The 23577-nt window shown below is 44.4% G+C and overlaps 1 protein-coding gene across 1 annotated transcript in view; it reads left to right on the top strand.

Moving 5' to 3' along the window:
- Positions 1 to 23317, top strand: part of LOC130125486 (DNA (cytosine-5)-methyltransferase 3A-like) — a 204094-nt gene extending 180777 nt beyond the window's left edge. The window contains exons 19-23 of the mRNA XM_056295062.1: positions 14225 to 14373; positions 15526 to 15611; positions 20143 to 20212; positions 21708 to 21826; positions 22541 to 23317. Coding sequence (XP_056151037.1) covers positions 14225 to 14373; positions 15526 to 15611; positions 20143 to 20212; positions 21708 to 21826; positions 22541 to 22682 — 566 coding nt within the window. The 3' untranslated portion in view covers positions 22683 to 23317. The remainder of the gene's footprint in view (positions 1 to 14224; positions 14374 to 15525; positions 15612 to 20142; positions 20213 to 21707; positions 21827 to 22540) is intronic.
- The last annotated feature ends 260 nt before the right edge of the window (positions 23318 to 23577 follow it).

Raw genomic sequence — 23577 nt, 5'->3', positions numbered from 1 at the left:
CACCACTGTGACGTTACTTCACTGTAAGTGTAGGACAGTAAAAACTTTGTCACTGTGACGTTACGTGACTGAGAGTGTAGGACAGTAAAAGCTTCGTCACTGTGACGTTACTGCAAGTGTAGGACAGTAAAAGCTTCGTCACTGTGACGTTACATGACTGTGAGTGTAGGACAGTAACAGCTTCGTCACTGTGACGTTACGTGACTGAGAGTGTAGGACAGTAAAAGCTTCGTCACTGTGACGTTACATGACTGTGCGTGTAGGACAGTAAAAGCTTCGTCACTGTGACATGACGTCACTGTAAGTGTAGGACAGTAAAAGCTTCGTCACTGTGACGTTACGTGACTGAGAGTGTAGGACAGTAAAAGCTTCGTCACTGTGACGTTACATGACTGTGCGTGTAGGACAGTAAAAGCTTCGTCACTGTGACGTTACATGACTGTGAGTATAGGACAGTAAAAGCTTCGTTACTGTGACGTTACATGACTGTGAGTGTAGGACAGTAAAAGCTTCGTTACTGTGACGTTACATGACTGTGAGTATAGGACAGTAAAAGCTTCGTTACTGTGACGTTACTGCAAGTGTAGGACAGTAAAAGCTTCGTCACTGTGACGTTACGTGACTGAGAGTGTAGGACAGTAAAAGCTTCGTCACTGTGACGTTACTGCAAGTGTAGGACAGTAAAAGCTTCGTCACTGTGACGTTACTGCAAGTGTAGGACAGTAAAAGCTTCGTCACTGTGACGTTACTGCAAGTGTAGGACAGTAAAAGCTTCGTCACTGTGACGTTACTGCAAGTGTAGGACAGTAAAAGCTTCGTCACTGTGACGTTACTGCAAGTGTAGGACAGTAAAAGCTTCGTCACTGTGACGTTACTGCAAGTGTAGGACAGTAAAAGCTTCGTCACTGTGACGTTACGTGACTGAGAGTGTAGGACAGTAAAAGCTTCGTCACTGTGACGTTACTGCAAGTGTAGGACAGTAAAAGCTTCGTCACTGTGACGTTACATGACTGTGCGTGTAGGACAGTAAAAGCTTCGTTACTGTGACGTTACATGACTGTGCGTGTAGGACAGTAAAAGCTTCGTCACTGTGACGTTACGTCACTAAGTGTAGGACAGTAAAAGCTTCGTCACTTTGACGTTACGTGACTGAGAGTGTAGGACAGTAAAAGCTTCGTCACTGTGACGTTACGTGACTGAGAGTGTAGGACAGTAAAAGCTTCGTCACTGTGACGTTACGTCACTGTAAGTGTAGGACAGTAAAAGCTTCGTCACTGTGACGTTACGTGACTGAGAGTGTAGGACAGTAAAAGCTTCACCACTGTGACGTTACGTCACTGTAAGTGTAGGACAGTAAAAACTTCACCACTGTGACGTTACGTCACTGTAAGTGTAGGACAGTAAAAGCTTCGTCACTGTGACGTTACGTCACTGTAAGTGTAGGACAGTAAAAACTTCGTCACTGTGACGTTACTTCACTGTAAGTGTCGGACAGTAAAAACTTTGTCACTGTGACGTTACTTCACTAAGTGTAGGACAGTAAAAGCTTCGTCACTGTGACGTTACTTCACTGTAAGTGTCGGACAGTAAAAACTTTGTCACTGTGACGTTACTTCACTGTAAGTGTAGGACAGTAAAAGCTTCACCACTGTGACGTTACGTCACTGTAAGTGTAGGACAGTAAAAACTTCGTCACTGTGACGTTACGTGACTGAGAGTGTAGGACAGTAAAAGCTTCACCACTGTGACGTTACTTCACTGTAAGTGTAGGACAGTAAAAGCTTCACCACTGTGACGTTACTTCACTGTAAGTGTAGGACAGTAAAAACTTTGTCACTGTGACGTTACGTGACTGAGAGTGTAGGACAGTAAAAGCTTCGTCACTGTGACGTTACTGCAAGTGTAGGACAGTAAAAGCTTCGTCACTGTGACGTTACATGACTGTGAGTGTAGGACAGTAACAGCTTCGTCACTGTGACGTTACGTGACTGAGAGTGTAGGACAGTAAAAGCTTCGTCACTGTGACGTTACATGACTGTGCGTGTAGGACAGTAAAAGCTTCGTTACTGTGACGTTACATGACTGTGAGTGTAGGACAGTAAAAGCTTCGTTACTGTGACGTTACTGCAAGTGTAGGACAGTAAAAGCTTCGTCACTGTGACGTTACGTGACTGAGAGTGTAGGACAGTAAAAGCTTCGTCACTGTGACGTTACGTGACTGAGAGTGTAGGACAGTAAAAGCTTCGTCACTGTGACGTTACATGACTGTGCGTGTAGGACAGTAAAAGCTTCGTTACTGTGACGTTACATGACTGTGAGTGTAGGACAGTAAAAGCTTCGTTACTGTGACGTTACATGACTGTGAGTGTAGGACAGTAAAAGCTTCGTTACTGTGACGTTACTGCAAGTGTAGGACAGTAAAAGCTTCGTCACTGTGACGTTACGTGACTGAGAGTGTAGGACAGTAAAAGCTTCGTTACTGTGACGTTACTGCAAGTGTAGGACAGTAAAAGCTTCGTCACTGTGACGTTACATGACTGTGAGTGTAGGACAGTAAAAGCTTCGTCACTGTGACGTTACATGACTGTGAGTGTAGGACAGTAAAAGCTTCGTTACTGTGACGTTACTGCAAGTGTAGGACAGTAAAAGCTTCGTCACTGTGACGTTACGTGACTGAGAGTGTAGGACAGTAAAAGCTTCGTCACTGTGACGTTACGTGACTGAGAGTGTAGGACAGTAAAAGCTTCGTCACTGTGACGTTACTGCAAGTGTAGGACAGTAAAAGCTTCGTCACTGTGACATGACGTCACTGTAAGTGTAGGACAGTAAAAGCTTCGTCACTGTGACGTTACGTGACTGAGAGTGTAGGACAGTAAAAGCTTCACCACTGTGACGTTACTTCACTGTAAGTGTAGGACAGTAAAAGCTTCGTCACTGTGACGTTACGTGACTGTAAGTGTAGGACAGTAAAAGCTTCGTCACTGTGACGTTACGTGACTGAGAGTGTAGGACAGTAAAAGCTTCGTCACTGTGACGTTACGTGACTGAGAGTGTAGGACAGTAAAAGCTTCACCACTGTGACGTTACTTCACTGTAAGTGTAGGACAGTAAAAGCTTCACCACTGTGACGTTACGTCACTGTAAGTGTAGGACAGTAAAAGCTTCGTCACTGTGACGTTACGTGACTGAGAGTGTAGGACAGTAAAAGCTTCACCACTGTGACGTTACGTCACTGTAAGTGTAGGACAGTAAAAACTTCACCACTGTGACGTTACGTCACTGTAAGTGTAGGACAGTAAAAGCTTCGTCACTGTGACGTTACGTCACTAAGTGTAGGACAGTAAAAGCTTCGTCACTGTGACGTTACGTCACTAAGTGTAGGACAGTAAAAGCTTCGTCACTGTGACGTTACGTCACTGTAAGTGTAGGACAGTAAAAACTTCGTCACTGTGACGTTACTTCACTAAGTGTAGGACAGTAAAAGCTTCGTCACTGTGACGTTACTTCACTGTAAGTGTAGGACAGTAAAAACTTCGTCACTGTGACGTTACGTGACTGAGAGTGTAGGACAGTAAAAGCTTCGTCACTGTGACGTTACGTGACTGAGAGTGTAGGACAGTAAAAGCTTCACCACTGTGACGTTACTTCACTGTAAGTGTAGGACAGTAAAAGCTTCACCACTGTGACGTTACTTCACTGTAAGTGTAGGACAGTAAAAACTTTGTCACTGTGACGTTACGTGACTGAGAGTGTAGGACAGTAAAAGCTTCGTCACTGTGACGTTACTGCAAGTGTAGGACAGTAAAAGCTTCGTCACTGTGACGTTACATGACTGTGAGTGTAGGACAGTAACAGCTTCGTCACTGTGACGTTACGTGACTGAGAGTGTAGGACAGTAAAAGCTTCGTCACTGTGACGTTACATGACTGTGCGTGTAGGACAGTAAAAGCTTCGTCACTGTGACATGACGTCACTGTAAGTGTAGGACAGTAAAAGCTTCGTCACTGTGACGTTACGTGACTGAGAGTGTAGGACAGTAAAAGCTTCGTCACTGTGACGTTACATGACTGTGCGTGTAGGACAGTAAAAGCTTCGTCACTGTGACGTTACATGACTGTGAGTATAGGACAGTAAAAGCTTCGTTACTGTGACGTTACATGACTGTGAGTGTAGGACAGTAAAAGCTTCGTTACTGTGACGTTACATGACTGTGAGTATAGGACAGTAAAAGCTTCGTTACTGTGACGTTACTGCAAGTGTAGGACAGTAAAAGCTTCGTCACTGTGACGTTACGTGACTGAGAGTGTAGGACAGTAAAAGCTTCGTCACTGTGACGTTACTGCAAGTGTAGGACAGTAAAAGCTTCGTCACTGTGACGTTACTGCAAGTGTAGGACAGTAAAAGCTTCGTCACTGTGACGTTACTGCAAGTGTAGGACAGTAAAAGCTTCGTCACTGTGACGTTACTGCAAGTGTAGGACAGTAAAAGCTTCGTCACTGTGACGTTACTGCAAGTGTAGGACAGTAAAAGCTTCGTCACTGTGACGTTACTGCAAGTGTAGGACAGTAAAAGCTTCGTCACTGTGACGTTACGTGACTGAGAGTGTAGGACAGTAAAAGCTTCGTCACTGTGACGTTACTGCAAGTGTAGGACAGTAAAAGCTTCGTCACTGTGACGTTACATGACTGTGCGTGTAGGACAGTAAAAGCTTCGTTACTGTGACGTTACATGACTGTGCGTGTAGGACAGTAAAAGCTTCGTCACTGTGACGTTACGTCACTAAGTGTAGGACAGTAAAAGCTTCGTCACTTTGACGTTACGTGACTGAGAGTGTAGGACAGTAAAAGCTTCGTCACTGTGACGTTACGTGACTGAGAGTGTAGGACAGTAAAAGCTTCGTCACTGTGACGTTACGTCACTGTAAGTGTAGGACAGTAAAAGCTTCGTCACTGTGACGTTACGTGACTGAGAGTGTAGGACAGTAAAAGCTTCACCACTGTGACGTTACGTCACTGTAAGTGTAGGACAGTAAAAACTTCACCACTGTGACGTTACGTCACTGTAAGTGTAGGACAGTAAAAGCTTCGTCACTGTGACGTTACGTCACTGTAAGTGTAGGACAGTAAAAACTTCGTCACTGTGACGTTACTTCACTGTAAGTGTCGGACAGTAAAAACTTTGTCACTGTGACGTTACTTCACTAAGTGTAGGACAGTAAAAGCTTCGTCACTGTGACGTTACTTCACTGTAAGTGTCGGACAGTAAAAACTTTGTCACTGTGACGTTACTTCACTGTAAGTGTAGGACAGTAAAAGCTTCACCACTGTGACGTTACGTCACTGTAAGTGTAGGACAGTAAAAACTTCGTCACTGTGACGTTACGTGACTGAGAGTGTAGGACAGTAAAAGCTTCACCACTGTGACGTTACTTCACTGTAAGTGTAGGACAGTAAAAGCTTCACCACTGTGACGTTACTTCACTGTAAGTGTAGGACAGTAAAAACTTTGTCACTGTGACGTTACGTGACTGAGAGTGTAGGACAGTAAAAGCTTCGTCACTGTGACGTTACTGCAAGTGTAGGACAGTAAAAGCTTCGTCACTGTGACGTTACATGACTGTGAGTGTAGGACAGTAACAGCTTCGTCACTGTGACGTTACGTGACTGAGAGTGTAGGACAGTAAAAGCTTCGTCACTGTGACGTTACATGACTGTGCGTGTAGGACAGTAAAAGCTTCGTTACTGTGACGTTACATGACTGTGAGTGTAGGACAGTAAAAGCTTCGTTACTGTGACGTTACTGCAAGTGTAGGACAGTAAAAGCTTCGTCACTGTGACGTTACGTGACTGAGAGTGTAGGACAGTAAAAGCTTCGTCACTGTGACGTTACGTGACTGAGAGTGTAGGACAGTAAAAGCTTCGTCACTGTGACGTTACATGACTGTGCGTGTAGGACAGTAAAAGCTTCGTTACTGTGACGTTACATGACTGTGAGTGTAGGACAGTAAAAGCTTCGTTACTGTGACGTTACATGACTGTGAGTGTAGGACAGTAAAAGCTTCGTTACTGTGACGTTACTGCAAGTGTAGGACAGTAAAAGCTTCGTCACTGTGACGTTACGTGACTGAGAGTGTAGGACAGTAAAAGCTTCGTTACTGTGACGTTACTGCAAGTGTAGGACAGTAAAAGCTTCGTCACTGTGACGTTACATGACTGTGAGTGTAGGACAGTAAAAGCTTCGTCACTGTGACGTTACATGACTGTGAGTGTAGGACAGTAAAAGCTTCGTTACTGTGACGTTACTGCAAGTGTAGGACAGTAAAAGCTTCGTCACTGTGACGTTACGTGACTGAGAGTGTAGGACAGTAAAAGCTTCGTCACTGTGACGTTACGTGACTGAGAGTGTAGGACAGTAAAAGCTTCGTCACTGTGACGTTACTGCAAGTGTAGGACAGTAAAAGCTTCGTCACTGTGACATGACGTCACTGTAAGTGTAGGACAGTAAAAGCTTCGTCACTGTGACGTTACGTGACTGAGAGTGTAGGACAGTAAAAGCTTCACCACTGTGACGTTACTTCACTGTAAGTGTAGGACAGTAAAAGCTTCGTCACTGTGACGTTACGTGACTGTAAGTGTAGGACAGTAAAAGCTTCGTCACTGTGACGTTACGTGACTGAGAGTGTAGGACAGTAAAAGCTTCGTCACTGTGACGTTACGTGACTGAGAGTGTAGGACAGTAAAAGCTTCACCACTGTGACGTTACTTCACTGTAAGTGTAGGACAGTAAAAGCTTCACCACTGTGACGTTACTTCACTGTAAGTGTAGGACAGTAAAAACTTTGTCACTGTGACGTTACGTGACTGAGAGTGTAGGACAGTAAAAGCTTCGTCACTGTGACGTTACTGCAAGTGTAGGACAGTAAAAGCTTCGTCACTGTGACGTTACATGACTGTGCGTGTAGGACAGTAAAAGCTTCGTTACTGTGACGTTACATGACTGTGCGTGTAGGACAGTAAAAGCTTCGTCACTGTGACATGACGTCACTGTAAGTGTAGGACAGTAAAAGCTTCGTCACTGTGACGTTACGTGACTGAGAGTGTAGGACAGTAAAAACTTCGTCACTGTGACGTTACGTGACTGAGAGTGTAGGACAGTAAAAGCTTCACCACTGTGACGTTACTTCACTGTAAGTGTAGGACAGTAAAAGCTTCGTCACTGTGACGTTACGTGACTGTAAGTGTAGGACAGTAAAAGCTTCGTCACTGTGACGTTACGTGACTGAGAGTGTAGGACAGTAAAAGCTTCGTCACTGTGACGTTACTTCACTGTAAGTGTAGGACAGTAAAAGCTTCACCACTGTGACGTTACTTCACTGTAAGTGTAGGACAGTAAAAGCTTCGTCACTGTGACGTTACATGACTGAGAGTGTAGGACAGTAAAAGCTTCGTCACTGTGACGTTACTGCAAGTGTAGGACAGTAAAAGCTTCGTCACTGTGACGTTACATGACTGTGCGTGTAGGACAGTAAAAGCTTCGTTACTGTGACGTTACATGACTGTGAGTGTAGGACAGTAAAAGCTTCGTTACTGTGACGTTACTGCAAGTGTAGGACAGTAAAAGCTTCGTCACTGTGACGTTACGTGACTGAGAGTGTAGGACAGTAAAAGCTTCGTCACTGTGACGTTACATGACTGTGCGTGTAGGACAGTAAAAGCTTCGTTACTGTGACGTTATTGCAAGTGTAGGACAGTAAAAGCTTCGTCACTGTGACGTTACGTGACTGAGAGTGTAGGACAGTAAAAGCTTCGTTACTGTGACGTTACTGCAAGTGTAGGACAGTAAAAGCTTCGTCACTGTGACGTTACGTGACTGAGAGTGTAGGACAGTAAAAGCTTCGTCACTGTGACGTTACATGACTGTGCGTGTAGGACAGTAAAAGCTTCGTTACTGTGACGTTACATGACTGTGAGTGTAGGACAGTAAAAGCTTCGTCACTGTGACGTTACATGACTGTGAGTGTAGGACAGTAAAAGCTTCGTTACTGTGACGTTACTGCAAGTGTAGGACAGTAAAAGCTTCGTCACTGTGACGTTACGTGACTGAGAGTGTAGGACAGTAAAAGCTTCGTCACTGTGACGTTACGTGACTGAGAGTGTAGGACAGTAAAAGCTTCGTCACTGTGACGTTACATGACTGTGCGTGTAGGACAGTAAAAGCTTCGTTACTGTGACGTTACATGACTGTGAGTGTAGGACAGTAAAAGCTTCGTCACTGTGACGTTACGTCACTGTAAATGTAGGACAGTAAAAACTTCGTTACTGTGACGTTACATCACTGTAAATGTAGGACAGTAAAAGCTTCGTCACTGTGACGTTACGTCACTGTAAATGTAGGACAGTAAAAGCTTCGTCACTGTGACGTTACTTCACTGTAAGTGTCGGACAGTAAAAACTTTGTCACTGTGACGTTACGTGATTGAGAGTGTAGGACAGTAAAAGCTTCGTCACTGAGACGTTACCGCAAGTGTAGGACAGTAAAAGCTTCGTCACTGTGACGTTACATGACTGTGCGTGTAGGACAGTAAAAGCTTCGTTACTGTGACGTTACTGCAAGTGTAGGACAGTAAAAGCTTCGTTACTGTGACGTTACATGACTGTGAGTGTAGGACAGTAAAAGCTTCGTCACTGTGACGTTACGTGACTGAGAGTGTAGGACAGTAAAAGCTTCGTCACTGTGACGTTACATGACTGTGCGTGTAGGACAGTAAAAGCTTCGTTACTGTGACGTTACATGACTGTGAGTATAGGACAGTAAAAGCTTCGTCACTGTGACGTTACGTGACTGAGAGTGTAGGACAGTAAAAGCTTCGTCACTGTGACGTTACTGCAAGTGTAGGACAGTAAAAGCTTCGTCACTGTGACGTTACTGCAAGTGTAGGACAGTAAAAGCTTCGTCACTGTGACGTTACTGCAAGTGTAGGACAGTAAAAGCTTCGTCACTGTGACGTTACGTGACTGAGAGTGTAGGACAGTAAAAGCTTCGTCACTGTGACGTTACTGCAAGTGTAGGACAGTAAAAGCTTCGTCACTGTGACGTTACATGACTGTGCGTGTAGGACAGTAAAAGCTTCGTTACTGTGACGTTACATGACTGTGCGTGTAGGACAGTAAAAGCTTCGTCACTGTGACGTTACGTCACTGTAAATGTAGGACAGTAAAAGCTTCGTCACTGTGACGTTACTTCACTGTAAGTGTCGGACAGTAAAAGCTTCGTCACTGTGACGTTACTTCACTGTAAGTGTAGGACAGTAAAAACTTCGTCACTGTGACGTTACGTCACTGAGAGTGTAGGACAGTAAAAACTTCGTCACTGTGACATGACGTCACTGTAAGTGTAGGACAGTAAAAGCTTCGTCACTGTGACGTTACGTGACTGAGAGTGTAGGACAGTAAAAGCTTCGTCACTGTGACGTTACGTGACTGAGAGTGTAGGACAGTAAAAGCTTCGTCACTGTGACGTTACGTGACTGAGAGTGTAGGACAGTAAAAGCTTCGTCACTGTGACGTTACGTGACTGAGAGTGTAGGACAGTAAAAGCTTCGTCACTGTGACGTTACGTGACTGAGAGTGTAGGACAGTAAAAGCTTCGTCACTGTGACGTTACGTGACTGAGAGTGTAGGACAGTAAAAGCTTCACCACTGTGACGTTACGTCACTGTAAGTGTAGGACAGTAAAAGCTTCGTCACTGTGACGTTACGTCACTGTAAGTGTAGGACAGTAAAAACTTCACCACTGTGACGTTACGTCACTGTAAGTGTAGGACAGTAAAAGCTTCGTCACTGTGACGTTACGTCACTGTAAGTGTAGGACAGTAAAAACTTCGTCACTGTGACGTTACGTCACTAAGTGTAGGACAGTAAAAGCTTCGTCACTGTGACGTTACTTCACTGTAAGTGTAGGACAGTAAAAACTTCGTCACTGTGACGTTACGTGACTGAGAGTGTAGGACAGTAAAAGCTTCGTCACTGTGACATGACGTCACTGTAAGTGTAGGACAGTAAAAGCTTCGTCACTGTGACGTTACGTGACTGAGAGTGTAGGACAGTAAAAGCTTCACCACTGTGACGTTACTTCACTGTAAGTGTAGGACAGTAAAAGCTTCACCACTGTGACGTTACGTCACTGTAAGTGTAGGACAGTAAAAACTTTGTCACTGTGATGTTACGTGACTGAGAGTGTAGGACAGTAAAAGCTTCGTCACTGTGACGTTACTGCAAGTGTAGGACAGTAAAAGCTTCGTCACTGTGACGTTACATGACTGTGCGTGTAGGACAGTAAAAGCTTCGTTACTGTGACGTTACATGACTGTGAGTGTAGGACAGTAAAAGCTTCGTTACTGTGACGTTACTGCAAGTGTAGGACAGTAAAAGCTTCGTCACTGTGACGTTACGTGACTGAGAGTGTAGGACAGTAAAAGCTTCGTCACTGTGACGTTACATGACTGTGCGTGTAGGACAGTAAAAGCTTCGTTACTGTGACGTTACATGACTGTGAGTGTAGGACAGTAAAAGCTTCGTTACTGTGACGTTACTGCAAGTGTAGGACAGTAAAAGCTTCGTCACTGTGACGTTACGTGACTGAGAGTGTAGGACAGTAAAAGCTTCGTTACTGTGACGTTACGTGACTGAGAGTGTAGGACAGTAAAAGCTTCGTCACTGTGACGTTACGTGACTGAGAGTGTAGGACAGTAAAAGCTTCGTCACTGTGACGTTACGTGACTGTGCGTGTAGGACAGTAAAAGCTTCGTCACTGTGACGTTACGTCACTAAGTGTAGGACAGTAAAAGCTTCGTCACTGTGACGTTACGTCACTAAGTGTAGGACAGTAAAAGCTTCGTCACTGTGACGTTGCATGACTGTGAGTGTAGGACAGTAAAAGCTTCGACACTGTGACGTTACGTCACTAAGTGTAGGACAGTAAAAGCTTCGTCACTGTGACGTTACGTCACTGTAAATGTAGGACAGTATAGGCTTCGTCACTGTGACGTTACGTGACTGAGAGTGTAGGACAGTAAAAGCTTCGTCACTGTGACGTTACGTGACTGAGAGTGTAGGACAGTAAAAGCTTCGTCACTGTGACCTTACATGACTGTGCGTGTAGGACAGTAAAAGCTTCGTTACTGTGACGTTACATGACTGTGAGTGTAGGACAGTAAAAGCTTCGTTACTGTGACGTTACGTCACTAAGTGTAGGACAGTAAACGCTTCGTCACTGTGACGTTACATGACTGTGAGTGTAGGACAGTAAAAGCTTCGTCACTGTGACGTTACGTGACAGAGTGTAGGACAGTAAAAGCTTCGTCACTGTGACGTTACGTCACTAAGTGTAGGACAGTAAAAGCTTCGTCACTGTGATGTTACGTCGCTGTAAGTGTAGGACAGTAAAAGCTTCGTCACTGTGACGTTACGTCACTGTAAATGTAGGACAGTATAGGCTTCGTCACTGTGACGTTACGTGACTGAGAGTGTAGGACAGTAAAAGCTTCGTCACTGTGACGTTACGTGACTGTAAGTGTAGGACAGTAAAAGCTTCGTCACTGTGACGTTACGTGACTGAGAGTGTAGGACAATAAAAGCTTCGTCACTGTGACGTTACATGACTGTGAGTGTAGGACAGTAAAAGCTTCGTCACTGTGACGTTACGTCACTAAGTGTAGGACAGGAAAAGCTTCGTCACTGTGACGTTACATGACTGTGAGTGTAGGACAATAAAAGCTTCGTCACTGTGACGTTACATGACTGTGAGTGTAGGACAGTAAAAGCTTCGTCACTGTAAGTGTAGGACAGTAAAAGCTTCGTCACTGTGACGTTACGTGACTGAGAGTGTAGGACAGTAAAAGCTTCGTCACTGTGACGTTACATGACTGTGAGTGTAGGACAATAAAAGCTTCGTCACTGTGACGTTACATGACTGTGCGTGTAGGACAGTAAAAGCTTCGTTACTGTGACGTTACGTCACTAAGTGTAGGACAGTAAAAGCTTCGTCACTGTGACGTTACGTCACTGTAAATGTAGGACAGTATAGGCTTCGTCACTGTGACGTTACGTGACTGAGAGTGTAGGACAGTAAAAGCTTCGTCACTGTGACCTTACATGACTGTGAGTGTAGGACAATAAAAGCTTCGTCACTGTGACGTTACATGACTGTGAGTGTAGGACAGTAAAAGCTTCGTCACTGTAAGTGTAGGACAGTAAAAACTTCGTCACTGTGACGTTACGTGACTGAGAGGGTAGGACAGTAAAAGCTTCGTCACTGTAACGTTACTTCACTGTAAGTGTAGGACAGTAAAAACTTCGTCACTGTGACGTTACATCACTGTAAATGTAGGACAGTAAAAGCTTCGTCACTGTGACGTTACGTCACTGTAAGTGTAGGACAGTAACAGCTTCGTCACTGTGACGTTACGTGACTGAGAGTGTAGGACAGTAAAAGCTTCGTCACTGTGACGTTACTGCAAGTGTAGGACAGTAAAAGCTTCGTCACTGTGACGTTACATGACTGTGCGTGTAGGACAGTAAAAGCTTCGTCACTGTGACGTTACATGACTGTGCGTGTAGGACAGTAAAAGCTTCGTCACTGTGACGTTACATGACTGTGCGTGTCGGACAGTAAAAGCTTCGTTACTGTGACGTTACATGACTGTGCGTGTAGGACAGTAAAAGCTTCGTTACTGTGACGTTACATGACTGTGCGTGTAGGACAGTAAAAGCTTCGTTACTGTGACGTTACATGACTGTGCGTTTAGGACAGTAAAAGCTTCGCCACTGTGACGTTACGTCACTAAGTGTAGGACAGTAAACGCTTCGTCACTGTGACGTTACATGACTGTGAGTGTAGGACAGTAAAAGCTTCGTCACTGTGACGTTACGTCGCTGTAAGTGTAGGACAGTAAAAGCTTCGTCACTGTGACGTTACGTCACTGTAAATGTAGGACAGTATAGGCTTCGTCACTGTGACGTTACGTGACTGAGAGTGTAGGACAGTAAAAGCTTCGTCACTGTGACGTTACGTGACTGACAGTGTAGGACAGTAAAAGCTTCGTCACTGTGACGTTACGTGACTGAGAGTGTAGGACAGTAAAAGCTTCGTCACTGTGACGTTACGTCACTAAGTGTAGGACAGTAAAAGCTTCGTCACTGTGACGTTACTTCACTGTAAGTGTAGGACAGTAAAAGCTTCGTCACTGTGACGTTACGTCGCTGTAAGTGTAGGACAGTAAAAGCTTCGTCACTGTGACGTTACGTGACAGAGTGTAGGACAGTAAAAGCTTCGTCACTGACGTTACGTCACTGTAAATGTAGGACAGTATAGGCTTCGTCACTGTGACGTTACGTGACTGAGAGTGTAGGACAGTAAACGCTTCGTCACTGTGACGTTACGTGACTGTGCGTGTAGGACAGTAAAAGCTTCGTCACTGTGACGTTACGTGACTGAGAGTGTAGGACAGTAAACGCTTCGTTACTGTGACGTTACATGACTGTGAGTGTAGGACAGTAAAAGCTTCGTCACTGTGACGCTACGCGACAGAGTGTAGGACAGTAAAAGCTTCGTTACTGTGACGTTACATGACTGTGCATGTAGGACAGTAAACGCTTCGCACCGTCCTCAAAGCAGATTCCCAGGTGACATATTGTGTGAACTGGGCAGCAACAACACACAAAACGGAAAACGGATGGTGTGTTCGCATCAAACACGAAGCGAATTTTCGGATCGCTTTGCGTGCGGAAGTTTTATGGCGGGATGGTTTTGTTTCATTCGCGTTAACTCGCGCGAGTTAGGCCGCAGGATGGAGTACGTGAAGGCGCGAATTCTCTTCCGGAAAAGAGGAGATTGAGATTCGTTGATAAGCTTTGGTCACGCGAACTTCTCGCTCAAATTGAATATTTTTTAACTCGCGCGAATGACGCGTAGCGTTATTTTCGTCGCCCGGCGCGAATAGGCGTCTGTTGGCGTCTGTTGTTGTTGACTCGCACATGCATGTAATTAATCTCATCGCGCCAAAAAATTGCTTCGCGTTTGGTGTGAACCCGAGTTATGGGCTGGCTCCAGATTGACTTGCCGTTCGGTCCAGATGTGGATCGAGGTCCGGACTTTGAGAAATCCTGGTGTAAGCTAAAACCTCTTCCCCCAACTAAGCCTCTCTCTTCCTATATCTCCATTTTAGAGGGAACAGGACGGTTATTTTTTGAGTTTTACCGCCTGCTCCACGAGGCGCGGCCCAAACCAGGCGACGAGCGGCCCTTCTTCTGGTTGTTTGAGAACGTGGTCGCCATGGGAGTCAGTGACAAGAGAGACATCTCACGTTTTCTAGAGGCAAGAGGAAAACACACACACGCACACACACGCACAGAATCAAAACCCACAGACACACACACCAATAACAAATATGATAGTGTGGTGATACACAATCGAGGGTAGATTCAGCAGGGGCTGCTGCCCCTTTAAGGCAGACGTTCAGAGTGATGACGTAGGCACTGCTTAGAGTTTCCTAGGGGGCGGAGCCATGTTGGCAGCAGCCTAGCGGTTGGTTAGCTGGTTGCCAGGAGAGATTGTGCTGTATCGGTGTTGTTTTGTGTGGCGAGTAAACGGGATGGACTCGACTCGATCTCTCCGTCTCCTCATTGCTGCTCTCCCACAATGGTAAAAATGACGTTTTTTTAAAAAATTATTATTGCTCATTGGGGAAGGGAAGAAGACTGATGAACTACAGATGACGTTGTGGTTTCAAAGATTTTAACTGCCCAGACCAGATTTTAAAGTTGGACCACCTATGCTGTCTGTCTAGGACTTACCATTAAAGTAATGTCTTGAAAATCAGCTTTATTCAAGAGTAACTATACCATTTTAGTGACTTTGTTCACATCTTCAGGTTAAAAACCATGTAAAGGCTCAAACATGGCAGGCAGGTCTTGGGACACTGCTACAGAGTACCACCAAGACCCACCTGCCATGTTTTAGCCTTTCCTTTATTACCTTTTTATCTTTTAACCTTTAACCTTTTAACCTTTGCCTTTTTTACCTTTAGGCTTTTAACCAGTAGATGTCAGTAGAGTCACTAAAATGGTCTCGAGTGTAGTTACTCTCTAAACTTGATAACAAAACCAAACACATCTAGTCCAAAATTGTGCAGTTGTTGCTAGTGAACAGTTTGCTATGATAAGATTTAAATTTGGGCATTCAGTATTTTATATTCAAACTCAAGTCCAAACAGCCCATAGCAACCAATGTTGATTGAAAAATGCAAACATTTTTTCTTTCCAACGAAAACAAGAGAGAGACAACCAAAAGAAATGTAAAGGAAGACAATCTCAAGAAAACCCTCCTTGACTGACAGTTGAAGTGGGTAACTTTGGTTTAGCTTCTGGCTCGTGTGATGTGTGTTGATGTACGTTGCTGTCGATGGGATCTAGAGAGTATCTTTGTCTTTAGCATCTTTAGCAAAGTAACCTCACTGTTCTCCTGCAGTGTAATCCAGTGATGATCGATGCCAAGGAGGTGTCTGCTGCCCATCGTGCTAGATATTTCTGGGGTAACCTACCAGGCATGGCCAGGTGAGAGACACACTCTCTCACTCACACGCACACACACACACACACACAGAGGAAATCATATACATCATACATCGAATAACCACTTAATCACGTCGTCTTTTCACTCAGTTACATGGAGCTGTAATTGACAGAACTCATGGAGCGATCTCGGTATTAGTTTTCATGTACATGACAGAAGTCATGGAGCGATCTCGGTATTAGTTTTCATGTAAATGACAGAACTCATGGAGCGATCTCGGTATTAGTTTTCATGTAAATGACAGAAGTCATGGAGCGATCTCGGTATTAGTTTTCATGTAATTGACAGAAGTCATGGAGCGATCTCGGTATTAGTTTTCATGTAAATAACAGAACTCATGGATCGATCTCGGTATTAGTTTTCATGTAAATAACAGAACTCATGGAGCGATCTCGGTATTAGTTTTCATGTACATGACAGAACTCATGGAGCGATCTCGGTATTAGTTTTCATGTAAATGACAGAACTCATGGAGCGATCTCGGTATTAGTTTTCATGTAAATGACAGAAGTCATGGAGCGATCTCGGTATTAGTTTTCATGTAAATGACAGAACTCATGGAGCGATCTCGGTATTAGTTTTCATGTAAATAACAGAACTCATGGAGCGATCTCGGTATTAGTTTTCATGTAAATGACAGAACTCATGGAGCGATCTCGGTATTAGTTTTCATGTAAATGACAGAAGTCATGGAGCGATCTCGGTATTAGTTTTCATGTAATTGACAGAAGTCATGGAGCGATCTCGGTATTAGTTTTCATGTAAATAACAGAAGTCATGGAGCGATCTCGGTATTAGTTTTCATGTAAATAACAGAACTCATGGAGCGATCTCGGTATTAGTTTTCATGTACATGACAGAACTCATGGAGCGATCTCGGTATTAGTTTTCATGTAAATAACAGAACTCATGGAGCGATCTCGGTATTAGTTTTCATGTACATGACAGAACTCATGGAGCGATCTCGGTATTAGTTTTCATGTAAATGACAGAACTCATGGAGCGATCTCGGTATTAGTTTTCATGTAAATGACAGAAGTCATGGAGCGATCTCGGTATTAGTTTTCATGTAAATGACAGAACTCATGGAGCGATCTCGGTATTAGTTTTCATGTAAATGACAGAACTCATGGATCGATCTCGGTATTAGTTTTCATGTACATGACAGAAGTCATGGAGCGATCTCGGTATTAGTTTTCATGTACATGACAGAAGTCATGGAGCGATCTCGGTATTAGTTTTCATGTAAATGACAGAACTCATGGAGCGATCTCGGTATTAGTTTTCATGTAAATGACAGAAGTCATGGAGCGATCTCGGTATTAGTTTTCATGTAAATGACAGAACTCATGGATCGATCTCGGTATTAGTTTTCATGTAAATGACAGAACTCATGGAGCAATCTCGGTATTAGTTTTCATGTAAATAACAGAACTCATGGATCGATCTCGGTATTAGTTTTCATGTAAATGACAGAAGTCATGGAGCGATCTCGGTATTAGTTTTCATGTAAATGACAGAACTCATGGATCGATCTCGGTATTAGTTTTCATGTACATGACAGAAGTCATGGAGCGATCTCGGTATTAGTTTTCATGTACACTACCGTTCAAAAGTTTGGGATCACCCAAACAATTTCGTGTTTTCCATGAAAAGTCACACTTATTCACCACCATATGTTGTGAAATGAATAGAAAATAGAGTCAAGACATTGACAAGGTTAGAAATAATGATTTGTATTTGAAATAAGATTTTTTTTACATCAAACTTTGCTTTCGTCAAAGAATCCTCCATTTGCAGCAATTACAGCATTGCAGACCTTTGGCATTCTAGCTGTTAATTTGTTGAGGTAATCTGGAGAAATTGCACCCCACGCTTCCAGAAGCAGCTCCCACAAGTTGGATTGGTTGGATGGGCACTTCTTTGAGCAGATTGAGTTTCTGGAGCATCACATTTGTGGGGTCAATTAAACGCTCAAAATGGCCAGAAAAAGAGAACTTTCATCTGAAACTCGACAGTCTATTCTTGTTCTTAGAAATGAAGGCTATTCCATGCGAGAAATTGCTAAGAAATTGAAGATTTCCTACACCGGTGTGTACTACTCCCTTCAGAGGACAGCACAAACAGGCTCTAACAGGTACTATTTAATGAAGATGCCAGTTGGGGACCTGTGAGGCGTCTGTTTCTCAAACTAGAGACTCTAATGTACTTATCTTCTTGCTCAGTTGTGCAACGCGGCCTCCCACTTCTTTTTCTACTCTGGTTAGAGCCTGTTTGTGCTGTCCTCTGAAGGGAGTAGTACACACCGGTGTAGGAAATCTTCAATTTCTTAGCAATTTCTCGCATGGAATAGCCTTCATTTCTAAGAACAAGAATAGACTGTCGAGTTTCAGATGAAAGTTCTCTTTTTCTGGCCATTTTGAGCGTTTAATTGACCCCACAAATGTGATGCTCCAGAAACTCAATCTGCTCAAAGAAGTGCCCATCCAACCAATCCAACTTGTGGGAGCTGCTTCTGGAAGCGTGGGGTGCAATTTCTCCAGATTACCTCAACAAATTAACAGCTAGAATGCCAAAGGTCTGCAATGCTGTAATTGCTGCAAATGGAGGATTCTTTGACGAAAGCAAAGTTTGATGTAAAAAAAATCTTATTTCAAATACAAATCATTATTTCTAACCTTGTCAATGTCTTGACTCTATTTTCTATTCATTTCACAACATATGGTGGTGAATAAGTGTGACTTTTCATGGAAAACACAAAATTGTTTGGGTGATCCCAAACTTTTGAACGGTAGTGTACATGACAGAACTCATGGAGCGATCTCGGTATTAGTTTTCATGTAAATGACAGAACTCATGGAGCGATCTCGGTATTAGTTTTCATGTAAATGACAGAACTCATGGATCGATCTCGGTATTAGTTTTCATGTACATGACAGAAGTCATGGAGCGATCTCGGTATTAGTTTTCATGTAAATGACAGAACTCATGGATCGATCTCGGTATTAGTTTTCATGTACATGACAGAGGTCATGGAGCGATCTCGGTATTAGTTTTCATGTACATGACAGAACTAATGGAGCGATCTCGGTATTAGTTTTCATGTAAATGACAGAACTCATGGAGCGATATCGGAATTAGTTTTCATGTAAATGACAGAAGTCATGGAGCGATCTCGGTATTAGTTTTCATGTAAGTGACAGAACTCATGGAGCGATCTCGGTATTAGTTTTCATGTACATGACAGAACTCATGGATCGATCTCGGTATTAGTTTTCATGTACATGACAGAAGTCATGGAGCGATCTCGGTATTAGTTTTCATGTAAATGACAGAAGTCATGGAGCGATCTCGGTATTAGTTTTCATGTAAATGACAGAGGTCATGGAGCGATCTCGGTATTAGTTTTCATGTAAATGACAGAACTCATGGAGCGATCTCGGTATTAGTTTTCATGTAAAAGACAGAACTCATGGAGCGATCTCGGTATTAGTTTTCATGTAAATGACAGAAGTCATGGAGCGATCTCGGTATTAGTTTTCATGTAATTGACAGAAGTCATGGAGCGATCTCGGTATTAGTTTTCATGTAAATAACAGAAGTCATGGAGCGATCTCGGTATTAGTTTTCATGTAAATAACAGAACTCATGGAGCGATCTCGGTATTAGTTTTCATGTACATGACAGAACTCATGGAGCGATCTCGGTATTAGTTTTCATGTAAATAACAGAACTCATGGAGCGATCTCGGTATTAGTTTTCATGTACATGACAGAACTCATGGAGCGATCTCGGTATTAGTTTTCATGTAAATGACAGAACTCATGGAGCGATCTCGGTATTAGTTTTCATGTAAATGACAGAAGTCATGGAGCGATCTCGGTATTAGTTTTCATGTAAATGACAGAACTCATGGAGCGATCTCGGTATTAGTTTTCATGTAAATAACAGAACTCATGGATCGATCTCGGTATTAGTTTTCATGTACATGACAGAAGTCATGGAGCGATCTCGGTATTAGTTTTCATGTAAATGACAGAAGTCATGGAGCGATCTCGGTATTAGTTTTCATGTACATGACAGAACTCATGGAGCGATCTCGGTATTAGTTTTCATGTAAATGACAGAACTCATGGAGCGATCTCGGTATTAGTTTTCATGTAAATGACAGAAGTCATGGAGCGATCTCGGTATTAGTTTTCATGTAAATGACAGAACTCATGGAGCGATCTCGGTATTAGTTTTCATGTAAATGACAGAACTCATGGAGCGATCTCTGTATTAGTTTTCATGTAAATGACAGAAGTCATGGAGCGATCTCGGTATTAGTTTTCATGTAAATGACAGAGGTCATGGAGCGATCTCGGTATTAGTTTTCATTAACTAGATTTTAGAATTCCTTCATTACATAAAAATTCAACTTTAGATTTTTAGAAAATTGACTTGTTGAACCAGCTGAATTTGTCCCTTCTCACTTGTCCTTCTTTTGTACGACATTGTTGCTCTGCTCAGACCCCTGACACCCATGGTCAACGACAAGCTGGACTTACAGGAGTGTCTCGAGCATGGACGCACAGCCAAGGTACACATGTGTGTAATCTTTTGTTTCTTTGTTTGTTTGTGTGTGTGCGTGTGTGTGTGCATGTGTGTGAAATAAAGGCTGTTGCTGTGGGATAGTCAGTACAAATTACAAAATACAAAAGCCATCTGGTCCTTGTTTAAACAAAGTGAGAGCTGTGTCAGCATTCTCGGCCCAAAGTCAAACACGTTTTCGGTGGTTGTTGGTCTCCACCAAGGTTGTCCCTTGACTCCGATTCTGTTTGTGATATTCATGGACAGGATCTCAACGCTCAGCCAAGGTGAGGAGTGTGTCCATTTTGGGAACCTCAAAACTGCATCTCTGCTCTTTGCAGATGATGTGGTTTTGTTGGCTTCATCAGAACGCGACCTCCGCAGTTTGCAGCTGAGTGTGAAATGGCCGGGATGAGAGTCAGCACCTCCAAGTCTGAGGCCATGGTTCTCTACCAGAAAATAGTGGATTGCTCCCTCCAGGTTGGGGTTGAGTTGTTGCCTCAAGTGAAGGAGTTCAAGTATCTCAGGGTCTTCTTCACGATTGAGGGTAGGATGGATTGGTGCAGCATCAGCAGTAATGTGGACATTGTACCAGTCTGTTGTGGTGAAGAAGGAGCTGAGCCGGAAGGCAAAACTCTCAATTTACCAGTCAATCTTTATTCCAACCCTCACCTATGGTCATGAGCTTTGGGTAGTGACCGAAAGGGTAAGATCGCGAATACATGCGGCTGAAATGAGTTTCCTCCGTAGGGTGTCTGGGCTCAGCCTTAGCGATAGGGTGAGGAGCTCGGACATCCGAAGGGAGCTCGGAGTAGAGCCGCTGCTCCTTTGTGTCAAAAAGAACCAGTTGAGGTGGTTCGGGCATCTGATCAGGATGCCTCCTGGGCGCCTTCCTTTGGAGGTTTTCTGGGCACGTCCAACTGGGAGGAGACCCCGGGGTAGACCCAGAACTCGCTGGAGGGACTACATGTCCAATCTGGCATGGGAACGTCTTGGGATCCCCCAGGAGGAGCTGGGGGGCATTGCTGGGGAGAGGGAGGTCTGGAGTGCCCTACTTAGCTTGCTGCCACCGCGACCCCACCCCAGAGAAGCGGCTGAAGATGAGACGAGATGAGATGAGTCAATACAAATTAAACAGCAAAAGATGAGACAGAAGCTCACATAAACTAGCTAGGGACACGAAAATATATATATTTTAAGAAGCTTTGAGGGGATGTGCTGGAAGAAGCACATTCACTTACCTCCCGCAGGTGGTGCATGAAACTGCACCACCAGTGAAGAAGTAGGAAAGAACATGGAAAGAAGAAAAATACAAAAGCATATTGGAAACTACTTGATAAAAGCAGTACTGGTATTATACGCATAACTGATAGTTCTATTCCATAGATTTAGTTTTGAGGGTGCTGATTATTTGTGTTGCCTGTCTAATTTTGTGTGTGTGTGTGTGTGTGTGTGTGTGTGTGTGTGTGTGTGTGTGTGTGTGTGTGTGTGTGTGTTGTTTCAAGTTTGAAAAGCTGCGGACAATAACTACACGTTCGAACTCTGTGAAGCAGGGTAAAGATGAGCATTTTCCTGTCTACATGGATAACAAGGAGGACATCCTCTGGTGCACCGAAATGGAGAGGTACAATTGTGTCCCCCCTGTCTCGTGTCTTTTGTGTGTGTGTGTGTGTGTGTGTGTGTGTGTGTGTGTGTGTGTGTGTGTGTGTGTGTGTGTGTGTGTGTGTGTGTGTGTGTGTGTGAGAGAGAGAGAGAGACAGATAGGTCTCTCCCCTACTTGATTTCCAAGCAGCAGTTAGAAACATCACTTCTGGGCATCCAGGTAGCGTAGCGGTCTATTCCGTTGCCTACCAACACGGGGATCGCCGGTTCGAATCCCCACGTTACCTCCGGCTTGGTCGGGCATCCCTACAGACACAATTGGCCGTGTCTGCGGGTGGGAAGCCGAATGTGTGTAGGTGTTCTGGTCGCTGCACTAGCGCCTCTTTTGATCGGTCGGGGTGCCTGTTCAGGGGGGAGGGGGAACTGGGGGGAACAGCGTGATCCTCCCACACGCTACGTCCCCCTGGTGAAACTCCACACTGTCAGGTGAAAAGAAGCGGCTGGCGACTCCACATGTATTGGAGGAGGCATGTGGTAGTCTGCAGCCCTCCCTGGACCAGCAAAGGGGGTGGGGCAGCGACCGAGACAGCTCGGAATAGTGGGGTAATTGGTCAGGTGCAATTGGGGAGAATAAGGGGGGGGGGTCAAAGAAATAAAAGCATCACCTCTGGTGTCATGGGCTCGCCTCGTGCAGTGTTTCAGGTTGCTCTCCTCTGGCTTGTTCCTGTGTCTCCAGGGTGTTCGGTTTCCCCGTCCACTACACAGACGTGTCCAACATGAGCCGGCTGGCCAGACAGAGGCTGCTGGGACGCTCCTGGAGTGTCCCCGTCATCAGGCACCTCTTTGCTCCGCTCAAAGAATACTTCGCCTGCAACTAAACACACATCAACACACATCAACACACACACACACACACACACACACACAACCACACAATGAGTTAGTCACCCACACAGGTGACGAGATACACAGACAGCTGACGGCAGACAAGGGGTCATGCAGAGATCCACAGGCAACTAGGCACATACACATACACACATACACATTGTAAAGGACTGCTTCTTCCGGAGTCCCTCTAGTCCACTGGCTAACCTTAGTGTCCTGGTGCTATCCTGCTCCACAGCAACGGTGAAGCTTCAACAACCACACACTCTCACACTGGTACCAAACGGTTTCTGACCAGAGGGTTTCTGTCACACCCGTACACGTCAGACCTGTATATGTCAGACCTGCACATGTCAGACCTGTACACGGGTGTCTGCTGGAAGTGAATGTCCAGGGGGCAAGTTTGCAAGGATAACCGAAGTTTCTGGGATGTTTTGTTTGTTTTTTTTTTGTTGCTGTTTATTTAAATCAACACACCAATGAACATAGTTACAGCACTGCTAGTGTATCAAACACAAACACACACACACACACACAAACATATATACCAATCAAAGTTCATGGTGTTGGTCAGGGAGTCATATAATTCAAATGGTGCCACATTACACAACACTTTGTCATCGGTGCTCTTTAAGACCAACAAGTCTCTGCTTTCAGTCACTCTAGTTTTGTCTCCGGTTGAAGTACATCCAGTGCTCATGAGTACAGCCAGACCTTCACCCAAATTTTACCAGCCACACGCTGCTCAAATTTGCCTGAGGCTGGCAAGTACATGTACTGTTTGCCACCCCTGGTGGATAGCCATCCATGGTGTCTTTTTGCCAGATGTGCACCGCAGGGCGTTCGGGGTGCACCGCAGGGTCAGGGTGCACCGCAGGGCATTTGGGG

This window comes from Lampris incognitus, chromosome 15 (assembly GCF_029633865.1).
Source record: "Lampris incognitus isolate fLamInc1 chromosome 15, fLamInc1.hap2, whole genome shotgun sequence".
Lineage (NCBI taxonomy): Eukaryota > Metazoa > Chordata > Actinopteri > Lampriformes > Lampridae > Lampris > Lampris incognitus.
The sequence above is the reverse complement of the archived record's forward strand: the minus strand, read 5'-3'. Positions and strand labels throughout refer to the sequence as shown.